The sequence below is a fragment of the Pagrus major genome, chromosome 23 (genome assembly GCF_040436345.1).
Source record: "Pagrus major chromosome 23, Pma_NU_1.0".
In the NCBI taxonomy this organism is placed as follows: Eukaryota; Metazoa; Chordata; class Actinopteri; order Spariformes; family Sparidae; genus Pagrus; species Pagrus major.
In genome coordinates, this window is record NC_133237.1 from 15288704 (window position 1) to 15310363 (window position 21660).

The 21660-nt window shown below is 39.5% G+C and overlaps 3 protein-coding genes across 3 annotated transcripts; 1 reads left to right on the forward strand and 2 right to left on the reverse strand.

Annotated features, from left to right (window-relative positions):
• Positions 1 to 1433: 1433 nt before the first annotated feature.
• Positions 1434 to 2958, reverse strand: LOC141020205 (uncharacterized). The gene is made up of 6 exons (XM_073495275.1): positions 2905 to 2958; positions 2477 to 2800; positions 2284 to 2384; positions 2158 to 2190; positions 1816 to 1926; positions 1434 to 1678 (listed from the first exon to the last, which is right to left on the reverse strand). Exons 1-6 carry the CDS (start codon positions 2954 to 2956, stop codon positions 1622 to 1624), a joined length of 678 nt encoding a protein of 225 aa, XP_073351376.1. The 5' UTR covers positions 2957 to 2958; the 3' UTR covers positions 1434 to 1621.
• A 1946-nt stretch (positions 2959 to 4904) lies between these two features.
• LOC141019706 (ER lumen protein-retaining receptor 2-like) lies at positions 4905 to 10524 on the forward strand. The gene is made up of 5 exons (XM_073494695.1): positions 4905 to 5117; positions 6845 to 6945; positions 7037 to 7195; positions 7302 to 7554; positions 9109 to 10524. The coding sequence occupies exons 1-5, from the start codon at positions 5027 to 5029 to the stop codon at positions 9141 to 9143; spliced, it is 639 nt and encodes a 212-aa protein (XP_073350796.1). The 5' UTR covers positions 4905 to 5026; the 3' UTR covers positions 9144 to 10524.
• Positions 10525 to 12399: 1875 nt separating this feature from the next.
• LOC141019707 (lipid droplet assembly factor 1-like) lies at positions 12400 to 14689 on the reverse strand. The gene is made up of 5 exons (XM_073494696.1): positions 14599 to 14689; positions 14286 to 14397; positions 14019 to 14187; positions 13789 to 13934; positions 12400 to 12912 (listed from the first exon to the last, which is right to left on the reverse strand). Exons 2-5 carry the CDS (start codon positions 14376 to 14378, stop codon positions 12856 to 12858), a joined length of 465 nt encoding a protein of 154 aa, XP_073350797.1. The 5' UTR covers positions 14379 to 14397; positions 14599 to 14689; the 3' UTR covers positions 12400 to 12855.
• Positions 14690 to 21660: the final 6971 nt, after the last annotated feature.

Consider the following 21660-nt stretch of genomic DNA (forward strand, 5'->3'; position numbering starts at 1 on the left):
CACATTATGCCACACCATGTTATGAGGAAGATACGTACATAAATGTAGAGAATATTAATGAGTATAATTTTCAGTCAAGGACTTTTAACATTCCAGGGTTGATTTTGGTTGTATAATTAAGGGCATTGTTGATTTAACCTGTTTACACTCTATATTTTGATGTTGGGAGATATGAATTTAAGGCCCAATTAGAATTGCTGCTGACATTATATGTCATTTGCAAATTGCACATACAATTTCAAGTCCTAGGGCTTCACCAGAAGAAACACGGAGAAAAAATGTCCCTCATATTTGACTTAATTTCACTTTATTATCAGAATGTTTCTCTGAAATTTGTCTTGCATCCCAAGACGAACCCAAACACAGCAAAGTTAATGCTGTGACGTGTATGTTCACATCTGTGGGGCCTTTACTTGAAATTATAACAGGTGCTTGGGTAACATTCATGCTGTAATGTGAAAACATGGCTGTCACCCTTTAACCTTAAAGGAGTTTCCTTATATGGCAGTTTACAGTAGTAAAAGGAGTAATGCAGGAGAGGTGGAAAATATGCAGTAAACAAATATTTTTGGATTTTTTTTGTACAGAATAAGACACAGAGATTCCTCACAAACATATCAGGTTGTGAAAAAGTTGCCTTACTGTAAGTTTATTGTAAGTTGATGATTGTTCAGTAAAAAAAGACACTCCAGCATCAACAATATTAGCAATATTTCCTTTCTTGATTTAAAGTAACATTATGCAACTTCTAACCTTAAAATTTCAGCTTTGGAATAATTTTGATTGCGTACTGACTTTTTTCTTGCACAATGTTATTTTAACATTGTTTATCATATGCTGTATTGTCAGATAAAGTCATCTGAAATGTGCCTTTGTGTCATTAAATTGTTTACAATTATGAACTTTAAGTCTAATAATATCTGGCTGAAGTTTTCAGTTTGGTTTCCAAAGTTTTTCATGAAAAGTGAGTTTGTAAAACTATGAACTATAGTGAACTATGATCAGAATAATATTTTTTACATGTTTATGATTTCCATATGTGTCGCTCCATGATGAAATAATTGATTATCTTACTTGACTTTCTGTATTTGCACTTTTACTTTTTTTTGTCTGATTTCCACTTTCATCGCTGAACAACGTGATCTGTGTCCTGAAAATGTAAATGAATGTAATGTGCTACTTTACTTTTTTACTCTCTTTTCCTGAAAGTGCAATTCCCAAATTAAACGGCTTATTGACCTAAATATATGGAAGGAATGGTAAACTCTGCTGTGGTTTTTAAAAGAATGAAATTGCTGAAGGTGCTGTGATATTGATCACAATCAACAGAATGTAGATAAAACTACAATTGCAATACTTGAGTGCTGTCTGTCTGTCTGTCTGTCACTGCTGAAACCAACAAAAATGAAAAGAAAATGAAGAATGACTCAGGACCTTTTGTTGTGGTTGATATGTCTCAATTCATGGGAGAAAACTAGACAGTACACAACTACCCTGCAGCAATTCTCATTTCCTTAGTCACATAACCGCGTCCTCCATCAGGCATTTCATTGCTTTGAAATTTCCTCTCGGTCCAGATGATGGAGGTCTGAATCTGTCATGTGATGTCTGTTGACGACACTCACACGACATTTTGATAAATGTCATCATTTGAGCTGTCCAGGTCAGTGCTCGCAGCCTGCAATGAGATTAAATTTCAGGGAATTTGAATATAAGAGTAAAATCACGTTCATTCTGCAACGCAGGCTGTGCAGAAGTTCCACGTTTACTCAATCTGTCTGTTGACTAAATCTGACGTGTTGCAATAAGATTTACCTCTGCCGGAGAGCGGCTTCTGCTCACGCTTTGTTTGATTCGCCTCAAGTTCCTTCTGCTGTACATTTCCTGCAGCACGTCACGGAATTGTTTAGTCTCTGTTGAGTTATTCTGGAAAGAAGACATTTATCATTGAAACAAAGATATCTGGACTCATTTCTGTGTATTTAATGTACTAGAAAAGCCAATGAACAACTGCTTTGTGGTGTTGCAAGAGCCCTTTTCTGGCCAATTATTTACAGATGCATTAGTTCCTGTTCCTCTTTTTGCTTCTTTTGGCTCTTCCCGGACTATGTAAGAACAAAAAAACACACTAAAACAGAAAATCACTTTTGTACAAACCTTGTCAGATTTTTTAATCCTTTTGCAGCCATGCTAGAACAGAGAGGGACAGAACAGGTAAATCTCTTGTCTTGTTTGATAGATCTTAACAAAAACATATCTTTCAAAAATAAATACGTTATTCACCTTCTTCTTTATGATAAGTGTCACTATTGCCAGGCTGTACATGAACAGGAGGACAAACGACAGCCACAGAAGAATGATCCTCACCATTATTTTAACTTTTTCTGAAAACAAAAAGAAAATCTGTTCCAGTTCATCTTAATCAACAAATCCGAACATCAGTGCCTGACTTTTAAAAAGCAGTTTTCTCTCTTACCCCTCACCGCAAGCGCTGTCCCCAACCCTACATGCTGTGAGCCGGATGCTGAGTCTCCATGCGTTACTGCAGCACAGTGGTAGATCCCGCTATCATTAACATGAAGTGAGCTGATGTGTAAAGATGCTCCACTGAGTACGTACTTGAGAGGATCGTTAAGACGAAGATGGGTGTTTTCTTTGACAAGAAACCACTCAAACTGCAAGTCATTGTCTGAACAAAGTGAAGTGGTTACGGTACAGCGGAGCAGAACATCTTCTCCTGTTTGCTTCCAGATCATCTCGTCCGGTTGTGACAAGCAGCTCTCTGCTTCCTCTCTGCTCTCTGGAGTGATAGACGGAGAAAATAAACAGATTTGAAATCCAAAGCGTTTGAGAGAAATCACTGAGCTGTTGGTGAACAAAAGGAAATACATAAAGACGTCTTACCTGTGACTGGCACGTTGGTGAGCAGGAGGGACAACCATAACAACCACTCCATGTTTATGGCTTGAGAGCTTGTGAATGATCTCATTATTCCCCTCATGACAGCTGACAACATAGGAAGTAAGTCTATTGCATTTCCTCAGTAAGTCCCAACTTCCTCTCCTCTGCAGCTGAATGGATTTGAATAAACATGAGATATTTCAGTGTTTATTTTTGATTTAGATAGCCTTCATTTAACCAGGTTGGTCTCACTGAGATCACGGATCCCTTTTACAAGGGACGTTACAACAGTGAATTAACAGAAAAACACAAAATAAATCACAGAAAACATTTGCACACAGACAGCCTGGACTCAGTTGACTCCACCATAGCACAAAATGTCAAGAGAATGATGACTGTGATTTCCATATTTCAGGTTTAAAGCAACATTATGTAGAAATTGGCATTTTCTGCGATTGTGCGCCCCTCGGCCTGTTATTGCCTAATGTGAACAGTGAACTTCTGAACATGTGGGAACAAGTAGACTGTGTGTAGGTGATGGAGCAAGAGGACATGTTCACTAAAATGAAAGCAGGCAATACTACTGCTACTAGTGAGACTGTGAGCGACCTATTAAGAGGGTAAGAAAGCTAAATATCTAGTTTTGGCTTGATTAAACATGATGTATAAACTGAGAAATCATTTAGAAAATATTATTATAATATGTTAAGAAGTTTTATAATCAATGAGATGTGATATTTTTGTCATTAACCTGCTACAGGACAAAAAAAGAGCCACCTCCACCATCCTCTTCTGAAATATTAAGTGGCCCCAGGTTTGCTGTGATGTAATTTAATAAAATACAAGTTGATTTCATAAATGAATATTGTTCTTTTTACTCCATCACATTTACTGTATTTTACATTCCTAGTTGTTTTACAGATTACACCACCCAGCAGATATAAAGTTGCTAAAATCAGCTCCACCTCGACCACCTTCAACATTAAATAGCTGCTTACATGTTTGCTGCTTACATCGGTTTTAACAACCCAATGACATATACGCTACTCAAAATGAGTTCATGATGTTGGGGAACATTAGTGTTTCACTTGATTGTTTATTCTGTGACATATCTGAATTGTTATTTTGTGTTTTGTGAATATTTTTGGTCCCAAAAAATAATGCGACACATTTCATTTGACTTCTGTTTATATTCATGCACATGCATATATGCAACCATATCCAAATATCCCTAACTCATTTTGAGTAGTGTACTATCCAGTGATGGAATGTAACCAAGTACATTTACTTAAGTACTGTTCTTAGGTACGATTGAGGTATTTGTACTTTACTTGAGTATTTAATTTTTTTTTTTACTTTATACTTACAGGTTGCTTTGCAGATTGCATACTGCATAATCAGAAAAATGCTGAATATCGGATCCGATAATTGGCCAAATTAATAATTAGTAGTCCCACAGTAAATCGTATATGCATGTATCTAAAATACTGTAAGTAAAATTAACTTTTAGCCCACTTGTACTTTTAATACTCAAGTACATCTAATATCAGATACTTTAAGACTTTTACTCAAGTACTATACATGGGTGACTTTCAGTTTTACCCTTTACTTTTACTCAAGTATGACTTTTGGGTACTTTGAACACCGATGATATCATGCTATAGTGCATATAATATAAATAAAGTACTATACCTGTTCATTAAAGAAATGAATGAGTGCATGATTGTACTTGTAATACAGTACTTTTCTTTTGAGGTTATTGTGCTATTATGAAGACTATACTCTGATGGTGCTGTCCCACCCAGTGTAATAGTGTCCCTTCTCTCTCCACAGGGCTCCAGTTTTCCTCTGTTCGGCTCGTTGTAGGCGGGTCGTCTGGTGCTGTCGCTCAGATCCTAGTCCAATCAGAACCTCTCTGTGTGTATCGCCACGCCCCCTTCCACGTCGACCTGCACTCTCGCCATATTTTCAATCGTGTGAATCCCGCAGCCCGGTTTGCCACTAAGTTGAGAAGCGGACGCATTCACGCCAGGCAGCTTTGAGTGTGAAACCATCTACTCCTGACGAAAAAAAAGGGACATCTGCGTTAGCTTCCTAGCTGTGTCTGTTATTTCATCCTGCAACGATGAACGTCTTCAGGCTGTTAGGGGACCTCTCTCATCTGGCTGCTATCATCATCCTGCTACTCAAAATATGGAAAAGCAGGTCGTGTGCAGGTGAGAGCTAGCTGTAATCTTCATTACATATGCTACAGTGTGGTTTCCCAGACGCTAACGATGAACTTTGCCTGTCTTTAATCGCCGTTTATCTTTTGTTTCTTCACACTCGGCAACCTCCAAGCTAGCTAAGGTTAGCTACATGCTAACGCTTCCTACTCATTCATTTGAGTGAAAGGCTAATGGCGTTAGCAGTCAGTAGGCAAACTAGAAACTGCCATCAGCACCTATTACACACTACTGCTATATTCACTTGAATATATGGTTAAACACTGAAATTAGAGGCAGTATTATCCAAATATAGTATAGCATCAGATTACTTTGCGCTGATAGCTGGTGTGAGTCAACTATGTTAGCTAAACTATGTGTGAGGGACATTGTGGTCATTTAAGTGGTTGCTGTTCAGTAGATAAATGGGCAAATTAATAAAACAGTCATATTTTTTTTAAAATCATATTTCGGGGGTACCATTTTCTACAGCTTCACAGGTTGATGTTGCTTTCTTTCCACATCGCCCATCCATGCACTCCTGCTCTGTTAATTTGAGGGTCGGTGCTCGATTTTTTTGGTCTGGCTTCTGACGTGGCGTTCTAGAAAGCGCTACGGAAGTAGCTAACTGCTAGCATAGTTGACTTTTTTTGAGCCATGTTGAGTTTCTCTCACTCTTTTAAGCGTGTGTCATGCATTAATAGTAAACAGCAGCTTCAACCACACAGATTGCAGTGGTTTCTGGGGCCACAGTGGTGGATCCTACTCGGGTTATTATGAGGAGAGGTGCTGTGATTAGCCCACACAGCCGGAGTTTTGACTGGAGGTTCAAAGTTGAGTCAGGTTATATCAGGTCAAGCAAAGACATAGTTATGTTTATGTATAATATAGGTTAACGTGACTAGCCGTAGATGTAGCTATATCTTCAGTTTATGCCTTATTTGCCTTAAAGTGCTTTATAATTTGCATAACATCCTCTATCCCTTGATTTTGATATAAAGGAAAAGCTTTGTAACAAACAACAGAGGAGGCATCCCTTTTTGAGGACAAACAGACATGCAATAGATTTTATGTTTATGGAGTAGAAAGACAGAACAACAGTAGAGTTCAACTAAGGAGAGGCAAAATGACTGTATAAGGTGAATAAAGTGCATACATATATGAAGAATATTCACAGAGAAGATATTTAGTAATGAGTTTGCTGCCAGCCACAACCTTTTCTTTTCTTCTCAGAAAACAATTTAGGTTATAGCAGTTTGTTGTTGCGTGTTAGTTAAATGAAGAAAAACATGTATTTACAACTTTATTTCTGTTTAAAATCATTTGCAAAAAAAGAAAGTAAATTAAAATGTGTAATTGGGTGCATCTAAATTTTAAACTCGTGCTCCTAAATGAAAAAGTTACTAGCACCAGAGCAACCAGTGTGAAAATCACAGTCTGGAGCCCGGTACATGTGATGTAAGAACAGGTTTAAGCAAAGATGGAGAAAACACTAGCTCGGTCTCTTAGAGGATCAGGACGTGCGTCTCCAAAGGGGAGAAACAATCTTTTGACTGGGCTCTATGATTGCTGATAAATAGATTTGCTAGATAAATATTCCACATGTTTCCAGTAGATGTCGCTGCTCAATATGGAGCAGCATTGTGATTCTTGTTTGTCCAAATGACCTGTGAAGCTCCTCTGAAGTTGCTGATGGCAAACCTCAACCTAAATGGTAAATCTGATTACTTTTCCTAAAGGTATCTCTGGAAAGAGCCAAATCCTGTTTGCCATAGTGTTCACCACACGCTACTTGGATCTGCTCTCCTCATTCATCTCCCTCTATAACACAAGCATGAAGGTAAGACACCGGTCAAGCCTCAGCTCTCGTACTGGTCCCGTATTTCTCCTCGGCACCGTAAATGATGAGCTGTTCTTTGTTGTTTACCCAGGTGATCTACATCGGATGTGCTTATGCCACAGTCTACCTGATCTACATGAAATTCAGGGCCACATACGACGGCAACCATGACAGTTTTAGAGTGGAGTTCCTCGTCGTTCCTGTCGGAGGTCTCGCTGTTCTCATCAACCACGACTTCTCTTTCCTGGAGGTGGGTTCAACCTCCTGTGTTGTTGTCAAAGCATGACATAAAATATTGATAACGAGCTGAAAGTTCCTATTCCTGCACATTTAAGCTTAAATCTATCTGTCATCAGATCCTGTGGACGTTCTCCATCTACCTGGAGTCAGTTGCGATCCTGCCTCAGCTCTTCATGATCAGCAAGACAGGCGAAGCGGAGACAATCACCACCCACTACCTGTTCTGCCTGGGCCTGTATCGGGCCCTCTATCTCTTCAACTGGATCTGGCGTTACTACTTTGAAGGCTTCTTTGACATGATCGCCATTGTGGCCGGAGTGGTCCAGACTGTCCTCTACTGTGACTTCTTCTACCTTTATGTCACTAAAGGTGGGTTTACTGTAGAATTCATTATGGCAAGCACCAAATTAGGCAAATAAAACAAGGAAATAAGGGGTTAATTATCCGGGACACTTTTTTGTTTTTCTCTCGTATTAAGCTACAGTAAAAAGGACTGGTTCAGATTATTTTTCGAGTTGATCTTTATGTAACACTCACATGTGTGTATGCGTGATGAAAGTGTTATCTGCTGATGTAATCATTCCTCACCTCAGCCCAGAAGCCATCTGTTCTTAGAGTAACTCTGGTTAAAGAGATGGGAGATAAAAGCTACAGTCTTTATTCTGTGCTAAAACCCTGTTCTTAAGTTCAGCTGTAGCTAATGTGAGGCTTTAGCAGTCTGATTTTCACAAAATGAAGTGATTATTTTCTAAAGTCACAGTCTTTTTAGTGCAAATTTCTCTCTTATTACCGTCCCTCCAAAGTAGCTCAGCGAGGAAACACTCTCCCAGGAAATACACAAAGGACATTATGTGCTAAAAAGACTATTAAAGATGACGACTTAATAATAATATTTTTTTCTCCCGAAACCACTGTAGACTGAGGATTTTGTTCCATTCCTTACAGCCGCATTACAAATTAAACTGCACGAGTAAAGTCGAGACAGTTCAAGAACTTTACCTTATTAATAATACACTCCTCACTCATATCTCAGTGCTGCCAACTCTCACAAAATCACTGCGGCTATGTTTTAAAGTACAATAGAACATGCATAATAGAGACTAACATCATCAAACATGAATTCAGTTGAATCCACAAGAGTTTCAGTTCTCCAGTCATACCCAGTTTATGTTATTCCAAGACTGTTTCGGGACCCTAGTGTGCAGAAATATTCAAAGAACTCATTTTTGCAACTCAAAATTAATTTCCCATCTAAAGGGGAGACGTTTGTACCCATACAACCTGTTTTCATTTCTTTGTCTTGAAATGAGAAATCAACACACCTCTTTGAGGATTTGCACCAACTGATGCCTTAAATTGTCTAGTTTCACATGATACCACTAACTTCACGCTTAAAAAATTAGTGTGACAGTGATGTCAGCTGAGATCGCCAACAGTCCCATCGGTCTCTGAGGGTTTTAATTCCCGTAGCTTCATAGTTCCTGGAAGTATGTTGTGTAAAACCACTGGGAGTTAAAGAGACAAACCTTTTTTAACAAGTAATACATCTACAGAGCTTGTAGAAACATTCAGAATAAAAGTATCTCCTTTCATTGAAAACAATATTATGTGAATTACTGATTTTTAAGGAATTTTCAGGTCCAAAATGATTGTTTTGTTTATCTCTGTGTAAGAATTCTAACTGTTCTCTGAGCCAATAGTATAACACCGCTGGCATCACAAGGTGTCTAGCCATTGGTATAGGTATCTTAGCTATTCTAGTGACTTGAAACCCCAATAACATCTTTAACAAATCAAACAGTTCCCATTTAAACGCTCCCTGAAAATGGGAAACTATCAAAACAAAGTGGTGTAAACCATCCATGGCAACATGAACCAGATTCTCACTCGCCGACTGTCTCACTTGATTTCTCACCCCCTCAGTGTTGAAAGGCAAGAAGCTGAGCCTGCCGGCGTAAAACGTTGAGGAGACGGCGACTCCCAGCAGACTCAGGGGGTGTGGAGATGACATCATGGAATCTCGTGACCTACAGCAAAAGATGCCTGAGACAGAGAGCCAACTATCGGGGGGAAAAAACACTAGTCTTCTTGATGATTGCTGATGGAACTGGTAAATGCCAACAAACACCAGAGCTGAACAAAGATCGAGCCAGGTCAACCTTTGGATTTCTGTGTTCAGCGTCTTGCCTTAAACTTCTTTTCATTGCTGTTCAAATAGGAGAAAAGGCTTTTTTTTTTCTACATGTGAGGTGTATTCGCTTATTTTTTATTTTTTTATAATGTCACAAATAGGGTCGACTCTGAGAAGTACCTTGTTTGGCTTGGTAATGAAATGCACAAATGTACAGTCTTATTAAAGAGTGAGATAAAGAGTAATGTATCTGAGTGCCTGAAGAGGATTATGTCTGCTTTCTCACAGTATTTTTCCTTTTTTTTAAAAACTTTTTTTTGTTTAGATAAGCGTACACATATACTGTAATACATGTACTCTCTCTTGGAGTCATTTAAAGAGGCCAACAACAAGCGTTTCACACCAACACACGCATCCATTTTGTAAAAACATTGCTTTCTAGAATTGCTCAAAACAACATTTTAACAGGTTACTCTCATTTAAAAATCTGAACTCTTTTGTAAGCAGGGCTCACAGGAGGCTTTGTAGTTTCATCTTAAGCTAAAGATTAACCCTTAAAATAAAATAAATCACGTAAATGCCAGCAGTCTTTGTCATAGATGTCAGTATTTTCAAACGGTTTCCATTTAAATTTGAAATACATTTTTCACGTGTTTGATTCCCCCTCCCTGATTTACTGTATGAAGAACCTTAAAATGCACCAATTGTTCTGCAGCTTTAATATAGATTTCGTACAATCTTAAAAACAATGTTACATCACACGGATGTAGATAGAGCACAAAGTCTGTTTCTGCTTTCACTGCACCCCAGTAAGAAACTCATGAGCACCTCCCAGCAGTGACTCGTCTGTTAGTCAGAGCAAAGCAATAATGAATGACTGAACAATGATCACACTTCTCATACTGGGACAGAGAAGTGTGCAGATATTTGGCAGGAGAATCATCCAGCACTTCGATTGGTTGTGATATTTCAATAATCGTTGGCTGTGTGTCTGGAGTGTGAAGAGTTGAACAGATCTGACAGTGTGCTGCTCAATAATTGAGAAGGGGTGATCACGAATGTTCAATGGGTGCATTTTTTTAATTAAATTTAAAGCTCTGTTGTTAACTTCAACCTTTTCAAATTAGTTATTCCTAAAGGATTATTTCAGCTCTGTCATTTTTTTTTTTTGCATGATATCACCTCCATTAAAGATTTTATGAGAATCACCTTCCAGTGTTGTTATTTCATTCTTGAAACCGTGCAAGCACATATGTTAGTTGTGCTTTGGATCTGTGTTGTAAGCTATTAGTTGTTTGCAATTTCCCATTTTGTTTGTGATGTTACATGATGAACACTGCCATCAAAGATTTTACACAATTTCACTGAAAGACAGGTGGTAGTAATACGCCAAGAAACACTTTTATACACCTCCAGATGGCAGGTAAACAATTCAGGGTTTTGAATGCTTGAAATCTTTCAAATGTTTTAAGATGAGAAGAACTTTTTCATTAAGGTGCACCAGCGCTGGTTTAGGTGCAGCCAATGATGCAATTGAATTCAGTTTCTTAACAAATTATGTAAATGACTGTAAGCAGGAATAAGGTCCAGGGTGCATTTAAATCACAACACGTGTGTTACGTTTCCCCAGAACACAAAACCTGAAGGACAGGGGTCGCAGGTTGGGAAACTAACAAAGCACTGCACAAAACACAAAAGGGTCAAGGCAAACTGGTCCCTGGGTGTCTCTAAAAGGTGTTGGTGGGAATAAAATCCACAGCTCAACCCAGATTTTCACCCCAAACGGAAAACACAGAGAGCCACTGTAACTGCAACCCCCTTATATAGTCTCCCAGCTGACTGATTGCAGCCAGCTGAGGGAGAACATCACAGGTGCACCCGATAGCTTCTGATTACCTGTGACCTAGATCTTGAGAAATCACATCAGGACCTTGGGGAATCTCTGATCTGTCTATAACACATGCGACAAGAGATTCTCAATTTAAAAGTGCTGACTATAACCCATGGAAATGTGTAGTCGCACACAGATTTTTTAGGCGCATGTGTGACCAAAATAGTCGCACCCTGGAGCCCTGATTTAACATGTTTGTTTTGAGCAGTAGTAAAGTACTCGGCTTCTTTAATTAAGTAAAAGTACTAATGCCACACTGAAAATACTTCAGTAAAAGTATGTAATATTAATTATTAGCAGCAAAATGTACTTGAAGGTGCAATATGTAAGAATTGTCCACCTGTCAGATTTATACCTAAAACAAACAGGGGGCAGCTTCTCATCAGAGTAACCCCTTACTGCTGCTGACTGTAGCTGCATTTGGCTAGTTAGCTCAGTTTGTCGTGCAGCTAGCGGCTTGGACTGGGAGCTCAGGGACCGGATGAGTGTCAGTGTTTATACTATCCTGGGGCTAGCTGGTTAGCATGCTAACTGCAGTAGCTATCTCTGCAACACAATACATAGATGTCATGATGTCAGAACTGTTACTTCACATTCTGTTTTCTTACATATAGCCCCGGTTAAGTACGTGAAGTATAAGTACTCATTGTGCAGTAAAACTGTCCCCGTCAGTGTTTTACTATTATATCTGATGTTTTAGGATTAATATCACGTTTATGTATCATTTTACTGCTGTAGATGTTTAAGGTTGAGCTCATTTTGTTAGGTAGTTTTTAATCTACAGCAATGTATCATACTCTGAAGATCATCATATGTGTGCAACTCCTGTGAGAACCACATTTCTCCGAAAGGTCATCTTTTCATGAGCTCAGACAACTTCACTGTTAGACTGATGTATTTCAGTTTGTGCTCTTCACCAGGCAAGCGACATTTACATGTAATCAAATTAGGCACGCAAATTCTTAAGTGTATGTTGCTATCAAGGAAAAAGGGTCACAATGAAATACAACCACACAGATACGCAACATAATATGCTAAGGAGCTCAATTTATCCCAAAAAAGATTATTTCTGGCCACTCACAAGCAAAATACACAGAGTATATACTGTATATAGGTGGATTCTTTATATATTTATATACTTAAAGCCAATACATTTCTTCAACTCTGAACAGAAGACAAACAGCACATGCAGTTCATGCTAATGATAATTTATTCAAAGCTGCATCACAAATGTAAAGTAACAGCAAATACAAACATGTAACAGTTATTTTGTAGTGCAATTTGCTTGTGTAGACATACACAACACACACAATAAGGAAAGTGCATATGGCTCTTTTGGATAAAGTACACGAGTCAACATTTTCCTTTAAGCTGCGAAAATAAGTCTTCACTATTCGAATATTAAGGCTGTTGAAAGATAAGTCGTACCAAACTTTTGCTGTCGTAGACGTTTTATACTTATTGCATTTGACTGTATATAAAGATACAGTAAACATCAGGGAGTCGTTGTGCTTAGAAGATGTGTTACAGCTGCAGGACTACATACAGTACATTCAAGGGTCCTCTGAATCGCTTCCATCAAGCGTCAGGAGTGCTGATTTGAGGCCTCAGTGATTCTGAGCCGACAAACAGGAGAAGAAGAATCGAGCTACTCCACTTCCTGTGGCTTTGACGTGTCACTCTCTGTCTCGTGGACTTTACCTTGCTGAAGAAGAAGAAAATTAAGTCAATGAAGAAACAATGTCACAGATTTTAATATGAATGAGTGTGTGATATATGACAGTTCAATAATATGACAGAGGACGTCATATTATTGATGATTATAGACTGTCATAAGATAGTTTGTATATCTTTGAGGCTGCATGTGAAACTCAATTTGTGTTAAGTAAATCTGCATTTAAAGTATTAAAGACTGCGCTCGGATGAGTCTACGGTGTTAGAAGGAGCCTCAGACTCCTACACTGAATATGTGGAGGCGAAAATGATGGAAATGTATCATGTGAAAAGACGCGAGGAAGGCTGAGCTGTAAAAACGGCAAGGTTGATGAACACTGGGACAGCTTCAGTGGATATATGTCTAGAAGGGAACACTTTATCTTGTAAAGAAACGGATGGTCTGGTGTAGTGCATTTGTCGTTGATGCCATGTGCTAATGCTCACCACATTATTGTGGCCAAATAGCTGCCTTTCTTATATAAATGTCTGCTAATGTCCGTCAGATTACCTGCATGTCTGTTTGTAGTTGGTTTGATGTTGGACGCTCTTGTTAAAGAATGCAATAAAACATTTAAATATGAATCAAATTTAATATTATGTTTAAAAAAAGCACAAGAAAAGGTCAATTATACATATATTTAGTGTGTATATATTATATAATATTGATACTTATTCCCAGGAAACTACTTTTAATACTTAAGTTCATTTAATATCAGACGCTTCAAGACTCTGCTTGGTTGCTGTCAAAACATAAGTGACTGAAAAGAGCCTAGTTTGGTTTAAAATTGTAATATATCACACAAAAAGGCCAAGTTTTCTTAAAACCTTGGTGCTACAATAAAATAACTCTTCTCCAGTACATTACCTTTGTCAGATGGGGGTAATAGGATTTGAGGATGTTGGAGATGGCGATATAAAACACGTTGAAGATGAATGAAACCACGAACGAGAAGAAGGCGATGCCGGAGAGCACACACAGCAGACTCACCCCTCCTACGAACAACATCACCGCTGACAGGCACAGAGAGAAATCATTTGAGAAAGCACTGCCAGGTACAGCGTCATAAAACATCATTCTGACAGGATTACACCTACCCTCAAAGAAAACAAAACCCACTGCAGACACTGTAGTGGTGACAAGAGCAAAAGTGAGGAAAAGTCCAACAGGCAGTGCTGCCATGGCGCTGAACAGCATCACTGCAAGGGCTAAGACAGGGTGGCTGCTCAGGTACTGCCCAATTCTTGTACTCATCAGCTGTGATACCTGTTAAAGAGAGGAAGACAAGATGCAGCTGAAATGCAGACTGAGCCTCTCTGATTTCCTGGTAGGAAAGACATGCAAAAAGGCCTCAGAGACGTTACCCTGGGGTCATGATAGACTCGGTCCAACAGGGTGTTCCAGCTTCCCCACAGCTGCTGAAACTCTGTCACATTGTTGTTGCTGCTGTGATCCATCGCCACACATCTGATGAGACTGAAGACACAAGAAACACTGAGTAACATCACACCACATGAGGCTTCAATCCAACAATGTACAGCGAATATATACAGACTGGTTTGACAACAGTGGCTGTAACAGAAGACTTTAGTTCACTGAGTGACAGCTGTTCTGTGCAGCACCACACATGACCTCAAAACACTTCCTGAAACAAATAGCAAAGTTAAAAGTACAAACCTGATCAGTGAAGTACAGCTGCCAGCTCACAACACATGAAAGTGTGTCCTGACGTCGCCTCAGACGCTCCAACAGAAGCAACACACCCTGTTTAAATACACACCTTCTTCCTCCTTTTCCTCCTCCTTCTTCTTCCTCTTCTGGATTCCTCATCACAGAGACTCTGAAGGGCCTACTAGTGTTGTCGCTGCCATCTACTGTTCACCACATAGACTGAAGGTTCACTTTTACAAAGAATGATCCAGTGTTTTTTTTTGTGTAATGTCATATTCATGTGACATATTCTTTAAGTTATTGGGGGAAAAATGCATCTACTTTTTGAAGCAATTTCTGTTTTCACCCTAATTAAAATGAAAATGGCAAGATCGAGTGTATCTTCTACATTTCACATGTGATGACGTAACTGTGGAACAGTTTTATAAACAGTTTTGAAAACTCAAATTGGGATTATTTCCAGGTTTATGTCAAAACAATCAGACTTTAACCCTCGCTGTGTACTATCTGATGAAGTATGGTGGCTTCAAACTGAGCTACATAACTAAATACATAAGAAAATAAGTGTTAATATTAAAACATGCATAAAATTAAGTTGCCAAGATAATTAGCAAATTCAGATCAAAGCTAATAACCAATGAATAAAAAACATATATTTGTGTTTTTTTTAAATTATGTCATCATCTATTTTATTTCCACTCTTATGGAAGATAATACAGATATCTCTACTGATTCTTCCTCTATTCTGTATTTTTGACCTGAGTGTATTTACAATCACGACTGTTCAGCGCCCTCAGGAGGTCAGAATGGGAAACTGCAACTGAATGAAACCTATACATCTACATGATAATACCATCAGTATTGGTAAAAACCACATTGATGATGAGCTGTTTTCTGATGTGGAGACTAGTCTTCATCTTTTTTTTTTTACTAGTTTGTACTTTGCTTTTGGTTGTACTCTGTTTAGCTTTTGTCCTGGTACTTTTTACATTTACACTTCTTGGTTTTTGGATTTTACTTTGTGAATTATTTCAGCTTTTGTTAATAAAAGCTCACCTTCAGTTCCTCACCCTGCCTACCTTTTACCTGTCTGAGTGTTTTGCATTTGGGTCCAAGTTAATAACCACCTCCTAACTATAACAGTAGTCTTCAAATCTGTACATCTTTGCATATGAGATTACATCAGCGGGCTGATTTTATGGAAGGAAATTGTTCATTTACTGGATTCTTCTGTGTCGTTGTGTTTGTAGAAAAATAAACTTATAAATTCTCAGATGTCAAAATCATTTGATCTGGAACAATAAAGATCTCTCAGGAACTGATGATCACACTGTTCTAAATCCAGATTTTTATTGTGACATTTTTGCATTTAAAATGTACTGATGATCTTTATTGTTTGCATTTTATATTTGTATGTCTTTCATTTAAAAAAGAGTGGTACACTTAGTACAAAAATGTTGGACGAGGTCACTTATCTACCAAACTGTTTCTGCAGCAGCAGTATTTTATACAGTGCTCGCCCGCACAAAATTGCAGTATATTAAATATGGATAAATCAAACTAAAATATAATGATAATAAACATGTTTAATGTACAAAACCCTTTCAGATTTAGTGACCTTATTACAGACGAGACCCTCCTGTTCTCTATGCAGCATTAAAAGGCAGTAATATACTGTACAACCTTTATGGCTCAATGTTGATTGAATCTGAAAGAATCTTAAACTGAGCGTTGTAAATCTACATTGGTTCTTTCTAATTCTCAGTCATCACCTCTACAATCTCACATTATCTCCTCCTTCCCCGGCATATTACTCATCACCATTAAAGGACCACTGTCACTAATTATGACGGATGTCATGTCCAGCATTCTCTGCTTCCACCTAATTGCACCATAAACCCCCAATCATCTTTATAGGACAGGTGATGAATTATGAATTATTTGTGAGGTAAAGTACGCTCTTGCTCTCTCTTATTCTCTCTTAGGAGATTAAAGTGAAACTAACAAAACAAACACTTTATGTTCATTTGCATCAAATAAGTTCACACGTAGTCAAAGCTGCAGTTTGCATGTGACTAATGAGTTGGAAACATCAGGAACCCTGCTGATGTGTTTATAGAGAGCTTCAGTAAGGAATGTCACAAGTTTTAAACATGCACGGTTCAATGCCGTGATTGATTGTCGAGCGGCTGCTGTGGCTGGTTTGTTATGAGGGAAATCACAGCAGAAGTTCTCCAGAGATCCAGACGAGGGGGGTTCCCAGTTTACTTCCCTGCTGTCAGACTGAACTGCCTCTTTTAAAAATAATGACTGCACTTTCTTCCCTTCCTGCACTGTGCTGCTATTAAATGGCAACAGCCAGATTTCTGTGTGAAGACGGAGGCTGATCAGAATATTAAAGGACTGAACTTCACCACCACCACTGATTACTTCTTCAGTCAAAGATAGTAATCGCTGGTGTAATCGCTACCCGCAAATTAAGTTAACCCCCATGAGTTTTGGATAGCTTTATATATATGCAGGCACGTAACTGCAAGGTCTTCGCGAGGGAAATAGCAATGTGATCTGTTCTGAACTACAGCAAAGAAAGACACCCCCGGGACCAGTGATGACAACTTATTTGGACCCTTTATAGCTGCCGGCCATACTAATTAATCATTCCGTTGTATTGAGTACGAGGGAATGATTTGGTGAGAGAGAGGAGAGAGACTGCATCCACTTCTCCAGACTGCTAAACGCAATGAACTCAGTGAACCAGCGCTTTACGGTGTGAGCTGTGTGTGCAGTTTGTGCACACAGAACAAGGAAATCCTAGTATTATCACTTCTGACCCTCACATCGGTCCACTGCTGACCTTGATAACAAGGCCTTGTTGGCAGCTGGATGTTTTTGGGTGAAAGGCCTCGTCGTCTGTCACAGCTGTAAAACATCTGCAATTAGTTATTGTCAGTGTTGTCATACTTGAGTAAAAGTAAAGATATTGGTTAAAAATATTACTTTGGTAAAAGTGAAAGTTACCCATACGAATAGTACTTGAGTAAGTCTTAAAGTATTTGACGTTAAAGGTACTATCAAATGTATGTATCCTATGGGCTGACCGACTATCGGATCTGATATTGTTCACGCGTTAGAATCAAAACCATAACTAAAACAAGTCACCATCTACTTCAGTTGTTTAGGAGAATGTCACAACACTGTTTCGCTGTGAAGCTCCAGAAATGTTTCTTTGAACTACGAAACTTCACCCGACTTTCCATCGGCATGAGGGTGAGTAGATAATGACTGAAATTTTCACTTTTGGGTGAACTTGTCCTTTAAAAAGTAGGACACAAATACACATTACGTATGTAAAACCTGTATCCAAATCCATAGGTTTATGAGTAATGACTTCGGTCTCCCCTGCTGCCACAGTGTGAACTCAATATTATCAATCACTTCCTGAAATAATCAATATCAAGCAAATCAAATATAGGTCAGGAGTGGGTTGCATAAATGTAACCGCAGCAACTGCTCCGAACCTTTTACACATTAACATTTGGCTTTTTTAGGTTTATTTGTTTAGATCTCAAACAAGAAATTGTATTACAACATAAATTCTTTTGCCTTAAACTCACATTGGAAATACATTATGACCTCATTTATTATGAGACACTAATCCTGAAACACACCTCATGCACTAGTTTAAAGTCGTTTTCCTGTTGAACTAAATAAGACAGCTGAAAGTTGCACTCTGGCTCCTCCTGAGACAAATGACCCTTGTGACAAGCAGCCCGCTCTCCTCCTTGAGTGTAGATGAAAACTGAATGTTCTTAATGTGCCCAGTATACCTTTGCTGCAGAGATATATCCTAGTGTCAGAGAGCAAATTGACTGTACGATATGTCTACTGGCACGTGCCGAGCAGCTCAATGGGTTGCAGCCTGGGATGTGATTGATGGGCTGTCAGTGAATTCTCATTTACATGCGCTGATTGTAAAAACTAATCACTGCGAGAGGAGGAGCGTAAAATCAGAGATATCCTGCTGTTCCGCGTTAAGCTACCTGATGCATGTCCACCTCTTGTGTGGCTACTAAAATGACATCATGTGTGACTTTATTGACGGCTGTCCCTCACTGACACGCTGCAGCCGAAGCCTGCTGTGCTTTATGAGAAAACGAGAGGGACCTGGTGCCATTTTTTCTCTCCTTTTGGCTTGTCACGCTCGATACCCACACCTCTCCATCACACTGCCCGTCTCTAACTGCCTCCCCTCTCTCTCTCCCAGTCCAGACTTTTTTCACCTCTCTTTGAAGCTGCACAGGAGTGTTCGGCCAACAGCTGGCCACAGGAGAGTAAAATGTCTTTGGAGTCTGCCCTGTGTCAAATAGGATAGTCATCATTGTCAGTGGTTGTCATTCTGCCAGATGAAGGGGGTCGTTTTCGGTTGCTGGCCCTCTGACAGGGGAGAGGGAGAGGCTCAAAGGGAGCTCCCTGGAGGGTGGTAAAGGGCGCTGCGGAGGACGGAGTCAGAGCACTCGGCAGCCTCTCAAAGCTCACCAACACTGGCAGCTGTATCGCCAGGAGGATATACATTGTTAAAACAAAAATACTGAGAAATGTGAGCGTGTGTTTTCCAACAAGGGTTGGTTAGCAATTTTAGCAGCATCTTTGTTATGTTTGTAGAAAACGTCTTAACTTCTTGACAGCAATCAATAAACTGAAATTAAAAACATCTGGTGTCTGTTGCTGTCGCAGGCCTCCAATAAGCTCATCCAATCATCTAAATCAGCCCGAATGAAATGATTGGACGGCCCACCTGTCTGTCAAACTACCTAAACACACACACGCACACACACACACATGCTAACCAGCTAGCCCCGAGCCATTTTGTACCTCAAGAAGTAGTCCAGTAGAAAACACTACCTACACTCCCCCAACACTCCGAGCTCCCAGTCCAGGCGGAGTTGGCTAACTCGACCGCTAGCTGCACGGTTAATTGAGCTTACGAGCTACAGTTAGCAGCAGTTAGCAGCTACGTTTGGAGTTGCTTAAAGTATGAATTTGACAGGTGGCCAATTTTTATAAAAAGCACCTAATGGGTCATTAAATATGTTGTTTTACTTTGAGATATGGCCCGAGGTCCCTCCCAATTTTTACACAAGCAGTACGACATTTGAGCTTTCGCCCTGATCGTCATGTCAGAGGGAAATTGGCCACCGTGTGAATATGGTCTATAGCCATCATTTGTTTATTATGACAATGTTAGGAGTTTTTCTAAATGTGAATGACGATTTAAGACATATGTGTCTTAAATCGCTTTATAATTCAGCTGTGGGACATTTAGTGATGTATTTTATGTTGTGGAACAAAAAATGTTAATATCTCAAGCCTGTGGTAACCTGAGAGTGGTCAACCTCTCTGTCTTCCCTCTGGTAAAAGAAGTAGATAAATATCTTCCCAAAAATGTCAAAGAGCAGTATGTACACCCATATACCTGCAAACAGTCATTTTTAAGGAGCCATATGTTGCTATTTGCTCCTATCAGCAAAACCCAACATCAGACTTTTGGTTTATCATCCACTTCATCAAGAATAGTGATTGAATTTGCATATTTAATAAGCGTGTTTCCCACATTCAATTTTATCGAATCAACACTGCTGCGGCAGTCTATCAAAAACAAACTTTTTCACCAATTAGATGCAAAATCCATGAGGCTCTGCTGAATGACAAAGTAGTGTGGACACGTTGAAAAGCTGGGTCAGTGGGTTTACAGTTTGAAAAACAGCACCTCAAAGAAAAATGGAGCTGATCAGCAAATATTGTTGCATCGTGTTGTTACTGCTCCTCATCAGGTATGCAGTCCCCCCGCTCAGCTCCGGTATTTTGATGGATTGCAGTCGCTGCCATCTGTTCTCCCATTTTGATACACTGTTTGATTAATGATTAAAGGGGAGCAGGCTAAAAAACTAATGCAGGATTAGTGACAGCTCTTGGGAAAGGATAGAATAAGAAGGAAGGAGGAGGACTGGCAGGGGAGGTCATCATTAAAAAAAGGTGATGGAAGAGTAATACACCCTGATCCATTATTTGCTGCCCCTTTGTGTGAGTCTGACCTGGAGGAGACCTTTGTAGGAGGAAGGAGGAGAGGGAGAGGGAAGAGAGAGGATGAATAGGGGTGGCAACATGGGACTGCAAGAGGACTTCCTCTGTCTCATTAAACGTGTGGCCATCCTTTTGTATTTTCCATCATTTAACAATGTGTCCCTGAGGAAGGCAAGGAGAGACTCTTCTTTCCACAGCTTTAATGTCAGCTGCTGGAATTTTCTCATTAAACCTTGCTTGACTGTCTTGAACCGAGGGGAGGAATTCATGCAGCAGTGTGTGTTTTGTGCAGGAAATAGAGCTTCAGATCACTCATAATTTCGTGTGGTTTCAGCGGTTGCTGCAGTGCACCACACGGGAGAATACCCTCTGTTCAGCTTCCACTATACAAATCTTTTGTGATGCAAACATTAACAAATTTGTCAGGTGCGTGCAAAGACAAGAACACACGAATACACACGGTGTCAACTTCACAGGTGACCTTTTGTGGCTGCGGTTGTTTGGACTTGCAGATTTGTTTTGATGCTCTAACCACCCCGAATTAAGCACTACTCCAACATCAAGGTGGCATGGTTAGCCAGATGAAAGCAGATGGGGGTGGTCGGCGGGTATTACATTAAACAGGCAGGTATTCACAGCCGCAGGCGAGGCAGCTGGGGAGAGGGACGGGGTGTGATGAAAGGGGGATTATCATGGATTCATCAGCTCTCTCTATCACAGGACGGACATGAGTGCTACATGAAGCTCCTCCGCGATTGTCAAGAGAGGAGCTCAGCAGGTTTGTTTGTTAAAATAGGACAAAGTGGTGCCTTTTCTAATCTCAAATCATCAGCAATTTACTGGTGTGTATTAAATGCTTATAAAGTAAAGAGATATGTGCTGATTGTATGTAATGCTTCACAGATTTTTAAATGTTTAAATATGATGCAGTGCAGCACAGTTAAATCATACAAAGGTGTTTAACTACACATCATAACACTTCTCTTT